General features: G+C 36.8%; 1 protein-coding gene across 1 annotated transcript; it reads left to right on the forward strand.

Annotated features, from left to right (window-relative positions):
* The first annotated feature begins 1,268 nt into the window (after positions 1–1,268).
* LOC149570643 (uncharacterized) lies at positions 1,269–3,096 on the forward strand. The gene is made up of 3 exons (XM_089817938.1): positions 1,269–1,870; positions 1,968–2,154; positions 2,287–3,096. The coding sequence occupies exons 1-3, from the start codon at positions 1,409–1,411 to the stop codon at positions 2,820–2,822; spliced, it is 1,185 nt and encodes a 394-aa protein (XP_089674064.1). The 5' UTR covers positions 1,269–1,408; the 3' UTR covers positions 2,823–3,096.
* Positions 3,097–6,914: the final 3,818 nt, after the last annotated feature.

Raw genomic sequence — 6,914 nt, forward strand, 5'->3', positions numbered from 1 at the left:
ACAATAAAAAACTTATCTCATATAAGACAAGACAATAAAAATGATTAACATTTCAAGACTTTAAATTTTTGAACAATTGTTTGTGATAGACTGGAGGCTTTACTTTTCTCTTTTATTTGAAATATGTTTATATCTTCAAATATAATGCACTTTGGATTTGATAACTTGACAATGAAAGGATAAGTGTGTACTTAAAGGGGTGTAACCATTTAAAACCAAGATTATAAAATCAAAAATATTGTAATGTCAATGATGAAATAAAATTAAAATTATTGTAAATCCATAAAAAAATAATATGTCTATATATCTTCATGCACTCGTGTCACCATTCCAAATGACAATGTTATAGGTGCACCAACATGTGCAAAAAATTTGAGGATGATAAAATGAGTGAGGAGATACCAATGCCTCGTATGAAAATGGTGGGGTGCATGTGTGTGTGTGAAGAAGACTCTATTGTCATGACATCTACAACACAACTTATCCAATTTTCAGAATGACATTTATTCCTTATAATTCTTGCGAAAATAAATTGAAATCATGCAACTATTGTCAAACCCAATGATATATTATTTCCAATTGATATATCGTTACAAATGAGTGTCAACAAGAATGTAAGGAACATTAGGATATAAAGTAATGCTCTTATTGGCAGTGTACAATGTCTTGTGCATCCTCACTTTTACTCACTCCATAGGAAACATAAGCTACACTCCAAAAATATTCTAATGAGAATAGTGTGACCAAGTGGTTTCTTTAAATTATATTATTATTTTTCTTTTTCCACGAGTCCTTTAATTGACGTGTCATAGCTATAACAACTATATGACTACAAAATTTTAAACATAATTAATAACATACCTATTACAACAAATGGAACCTTTTTTGTACCCCAAAGCTATAAGCCATCCACATAGTGTTTGTTCTATTTGTTGTAGCATGTTACTATAATTATTTTTTAACTCTAATAACTATAATTATATAATTCATTGTAAATTAATAATAAAAATATTAACTCATAATATCCTATCATGTATCCCTTGAACCTTCTATAGGTACAATTGCTAGTAATAAAAATGTTAGATTATTAGATTTTAGATACAAAATATAGAAGGATGTTCAAATACTATTTAATAATGTCAACGATCAATGGAAGATGAATAACCTAATGATTGATTGACGTAGCTCCTCTATAAAGATGTATGACAAGGTTACCCACTATATCCATCTACTACACAGATCTGAGTTCTTAATGATACAACATGATCGAGTGCCACAATGGATTCCTATGCAGAGGAATCAGCTCCCCGCATATGCCTTGCCCAGATTCGGTTCGTGGAGGTATATTTCTGCGCACCATGCTTTAAATATCCCCTGCACCTTTTAACCAACTCAGAGCGCCCCCAAAATGTCACTCGTGAATGACATTTCAAGCAGAGCCCCCTCAGCCTCTTCCTCTTCCTCTGCCTCTGCACTTTTCATGGCGGAATCTCACTGCCTGGGGAGGCACAATATTTCTTCTTTGAACAGGTGCAACCTTAACCAGCACAATTTCCGTGGCGGCTCGAATTCAAATTCGTTTCTTGAGGCCAACTATAATCAGCCTGCCAAAGTGAAGCGCGTGACCGCGCCGCTTAACGAAGCCGTTAGAGCAATGCTCTGCGGAGGCGATTCTTCACAGGCGATGGCGGTTTACGTAACCAGCGGGAGTGATCACGGGGTCGAATCCGACTCCGCCACTCTCACCGACCTCAGCTTTCTCGAAGAGGACGAAAATGGCGGAGATTGTGCGGTTCTGGACTGTGAAAGCCACGCTTCTGAGGACACGATGCTTCCTGTTTCCAAAGAGCAGCCTTTTCAGACACTGGAGGTACATAGTTACTGCATTATTGAAAAGAAGCGTGGATATATTTATATGATTCCTCTGTTTCTTTTTCCCACTTTCCTGATCCGCTGTACATTTGCAGGGCATCTTATTATCCGGCGCCAAATTGGAGAACTCTGTTCTTCGAAATGTAACAAAAGCTTTAGGAATGGCCGGCCACACGGAAAAGAATCATCTGCGAAGATTCGTGATGAGCAGCCTGCGTAGCGAAGGATTCAACGCCGCCGTCTGCAAGACGCGGTGGCAGCAATCGAACGGGTACCCTCCAGGTCTCTCTCTCTCTCTCGCTCCAAAAAAAAACATAATTCCCAATTTTTTTATTCGAATATTCGCTGCGTGCTCATTTTGTTCGAATATTCACCCTGTTCTCTTTTTTTTGATGCGCTTCGGTGGGTTTTCAGGCGACTACGAGTTCATCGACGTCGTTGTGGAAGCTGACTCGGCGGAAAAGAGGGACGGTCGCCGTGTTGTTGTGGACGTCGACTTCAGAGCGCAGTTCGAGATCGCTCGGCCGACGGCGGAATACGGCGCGCTTGTAGAAGCGTTGCCGACATTGTGGGTGGGCAGTGTGGATAAGCTCCGTGACGTCATCAAGATAATGTGTGACGCAGCGAAGCGGTCGCTGAAGGCGAAGGGAATGCACCTGCCGCCGTGGAGAAAGTACCGTTACGCTCAGGCCAAATGGCTGGGCGTTTACAAGCGCACCACTAACGCCCTGCCGCTTCTTTTCTCCGAAGTGGCGGCGCGGGACGCGGCCTTTCCGAGGCACAGGGAGTTGCGCTTCGAAATGGCGGCTGTGATTGTGAGAGAGGGAGAGGAAGCGGAGGAATCCCTCAAGTATGCGTTGCAATGTTGCGGCGGCGTTCTGGTTCCCCGGAGTAGTAGAAAACAGCCGGCGAGAACTCCCGGCCTAACCGCGGCTTTGGCGGCCGCCTGATGAGAAGTCTAACACTTCTGTACAGTAGATATAGATTGAGCGTTTTTGGCCCTTCTGGTTTTTGTGTATCCTGACTCTTATGATGATACTCTGTGTAGAGTTAAGCTAACCAGGAGAAAGAGTTCACATCATTTGCAGGACAGTATTTGACCTGCTAGATGATGTTGTAATGTTTTCCTCTCTTTTGCTTTGGAGTGGAGGGAGTGGATTGCAGTTTTTGTTTCAATATTAAATTTTGATAACAAATGATCAGTGATTTCAATTTTCCTTTCAATATTACAATTTGGTTTTGGTATAGAATGATAAATAATATTTCAATTTTTCTTCCCAAGTTAAGTAACAAAATGTAGTATCGAAATGATTTTTAAAAAATAAATAATTCAAATATACATAATGTATCTATTAGTTGTGGGTGTTCAGTTATGTAGAATATAAAACTATTTTTTATCTAAAATTTATTAATCAAGTCATTTTTATGTTAAGCATGGATTAATTCACACATTTAGATTGGTTTGGTCATGTATGATGACTTGGTTTATCGTAATTAAATTTTAAATTTAATTATTCAAGATGAATCATTTCATTAATTAATTAAATTTATTATATATGAGCTAATATTTTTGAATTGGATAATTATAGACACATTTTTAAGGATATACTTATGTCATTTGAAGGATAATGTGAATTAATGGTTGATATATTTAATTGATCATATTTAAGGATAATCCAAGGTTATTTAATGGTTGACATAATTAATTGATAATTGTTAAGAATGTTCATAGATGTCATGTAAAGAAAATGTGTTCAAGAATCTAGAGTCATTTACTAGTTGATAATTTAATTGATAAGTACAAAGTGTTGCACATCTTTAAGTTATTCTAATTAATTAGACTTTGTTTTTGCATCACTTTGGGGCATGGTTGTTATTAACACAAGCTTAATATTCGTCACAGTATCATATTGAAAGTTTCAAAATGATTCTTTGTACATTATAAAAATAAATCTAGTTGATATATTTAACTGATAAGTACAAAGTGTTGCATACCTTTAAGTTATTCTAATTTATTAGACTTTATTTTGCATCGCTTTGGGGCTTGGTTGTTATCAACACAAGCTTAAAATTCATCCAAACTATCATATTGCAAGCTTCAAAATGATTTCTATTTGTAGATTATTAAAAAAAATCTAAAGTAATGTTAGTGAACAGATTGTCCTCCAAGAAAATGTATACAAATATAACCCTGAATGCCCAAATGAGAAGACTGATCAGCACTAACAGTTGGACAAGTTATCATTGGATTGATAACTTTCCTCTGAATTTTATTGGGTACAGCTCCCCGTATGAAATATTTAATGAATCAAATGTGAATGCTTTTACCATAAAGCATAAAAGGATATCAAACATCTACCTATAAGTACATCGTAGATGCGAAAAAAACTAAACAACTACAAGAAATTAAATGGTAAATGACACAAAGTCCATTCACCCTAACAACAGATAGAATCAAGAAACACATTATCCATCTTCTTGAGAAAGTGCAGAAATGAAGATATGGAGATATAACAGCATATTTCAGAGAAAACCAAAGCGACACAAAGATCACACTTAGTTGAAAGTAGATTGCTCAAACTCAAAGTTTTGAAAAACAATTAACTCTCAAGTCTCCCTCCTCTGAAAGCATAAAGATGCACTTGCTATTACAATCACCATTAAAGAAAGCTGTAACAAATCAAAACTCTCCTATTGCTAACACACAATTTAGAACAGGAAAATGAAAACTTGCTTTGCCCTCCACAACTTCACAAGAAAATGAAATAAAATTGGGGAAACCTCTCCTCCTTGCTATAGCACAAAGTCTGCAGTCTTTTGGAGAGAAAAAAATGGAACCCCTAACACTGTATTCACAGCCTCTGTCTTGCTATAGCCCAAAGTCTCCTAGCCAGAATTCAGAAAACTCGAACCCCCACTCTTCTTTTTTGATGCTATCTTATTTATTCCCCTCTGTTGTTGATCCCTATTCCGTTCTTATAACTGATTCTTTCAAGAAAACTTATCTCTTTACTTTCTATCCTTTAATATGTGCCTCTTGTTTTATTTATAATCGACATTTTATTATCCTTCCTTTAGCATTACATTAACTTCCTTTATATGGAATGGACAGTTGTCTCCATAACTAAAGTGGTGGCCTTAAATCTGAATGTTGCGAGTTCATGAGAATTCCAGCTGTCTTCATTGCCTTGGACCATACTTCTTTACATAAAGAGTTTTCCAAATTTTATGTTGCCATGTGGTTATCTTAATAGAAACATGAAGCTTTGCTTCCAAGATGCAGAGTATTCATATATGAGAAGGAAATCGGGCTTGGCCTCTAATATTGCTTGAAAATTTTACTTAGCTGCTAGAATGAAACCTTGGTCATCACTGCTTGTCATTTACTTGGAGAGATGGGCTCGGGTGTTAATGTTATTGTTTGCAGCTTTGTTTGAAAAATCTTCATCCATGATCATATTGCACTATTCTTCATCAAGGCAGAGCTCAAGCCCGAGTCTTATTCACGTAGACCCCATTACCTTAGATCGTGAAATTTCAAGTTCTCTTTAACTTGATGTCTTCACACATAGCATATCATATATTAGTGCTGAAATTTTTCCTTCGATTATATCTCCATATTGACATCAGATGACTGGCTCGTGGCTTTCCATGGGAGACTCATGGCTTTTAATATTAGAGTGTGGGTTCCATCCTTGTGGGTATTGAGCAAAACCATGCTCTATAGGCCTACTATCAATGTGTTCAACCTTTTATCATCTTAGCGTTTTATTAAACAGTCCAATTGCTTTGCTCGCAGCCTGCTTGTGCTGGAGTTGATCTTTTTATTGGGGTAGGGTTCTGGAAGGGGCTCATTTGGAGTATTCATCCCTGCTATTACTAGTGTCATTCCCATTATTATTGACGTGAATCACTCAAGCTATAACAAGGCCTCGAGTCTCTATGACTACTACCACGACAGGCTCTATGCAGATCCCAATAAACTCCTCTTGATTTTCAATGTTGAATGCGAGCAAGCATTGTAGTTTCATTGAAAACCAGTCAGTTCGGTTATCCCATTGAATGATTCACGTAGTAGATCAAACACTTCAAAGGGCATTCATCTTTTTAATAATGACTTCACTTCCAACTCGTGGACTTCTTTACCTAAGCCGCTTGTATGCATGGTGCATTTTCAATCATCTCTTTTGGAACTGTCGCTTTGTTTTTGGATTCACCTTTTCTTTGTTCTATCCATCAGTGAGTAGTTTTATTTCCAAACCCACGGTGATTGATTTGAGAATTGGCATATTCCACTGTGCTTATCGTTTATCCAAGCATACAATTCCATATTTAAACCAAGGCTCGTGGATATTTAAAGGTGAGCAAATTTGAGTTTATATCTTTGGTACAAGCTATTTACCCATGTTCTCCATACTTGCCAAGCAATCTTCTGCACCTTGGATTTCGAAGCTTTGATTTTAATAAACCCTTGAACTTGTATAAACTCGAACCTCTAACTTCAATCAATTTGAACCAAATCTGAACCACTAGAAAGAACTCTGAAGCTCTGTTATGATGATATTTTATTCTTTATTTGAGGAGTGTCTCCGAACTATGGCCTCTGAACTCTTGCACTGAATCATTGAACTTGACAACCTTAAGCCTGAACCTGAATTTGCATGTTGAACCAACGAACCAACTTGGACATCTGAACCATCGAAACACTTTGAACTACTTTGAACTTCAGTTCAAAGTGGTTCAAAAATTTAGAACTTGAAGTTTTAAAACTGCGACTATAATAGGCACTAACAAGTAACAATGAATGAATTTAGAAATTTTCATATCTATCAATAGAAGGCTAAACTCCATCACACAGAGTAATCTACTTTATAAGGCCCTACCTAGGATTAGATTGCACAATATTTTCTTTTCTATAACATCACCATCATTCTAAAGAAAACTTCATTACATTATTAGATTCATTATTTTCTACCTAGTTTCTTGATTTTGAATATAGTAACAAATGGACAAGCATCGTATACACATCTTTAGTTACACAA

The sequence above is a fragment of the Cupressus sempervirens genome, chromosome 3, assembly GCF_028749045.1.
Source record: "Cupressus sempervirens isolate cs-2001-9-10 chromosome 3, ASM2874904v1, whole genome shotgun sequence".
NCBI classification, from domain to species: Eukaryota; Viridiplantae; Streptophyta; class Pinopsida; order Cupressales; family Cupressaceae; genus Cupressus; species Cupressus sempervirens.

What these genes read in the sequence shown, in the direction of transcription:
- LOC149570643 (XM_089817938.1), top strand. Translation starts at nt 1,409, where the DNA reads ATGTCACTCGTGAATGACATTTCAAGCAGAGCCCCCTCAGCCTCTTCC. An exon ending in AGCCTTTTCAGACACTGGAG is followed by an intron (nt 1,871 to 1,967) that starts GTACATAGTTAC and finishes GTACATTTGCAG; the next exon opens with GGCATCTTATTATCCGGCGC. An exon ending in ATCGAACGGGTACCCTCCAG is followed by an intron (nt 2,155 to 2,286) that starts GTCTCTCTCTCT and finishes GTGGGTTTTCAG; the next exon opens with GCGACTACGAGTTCATCGAC.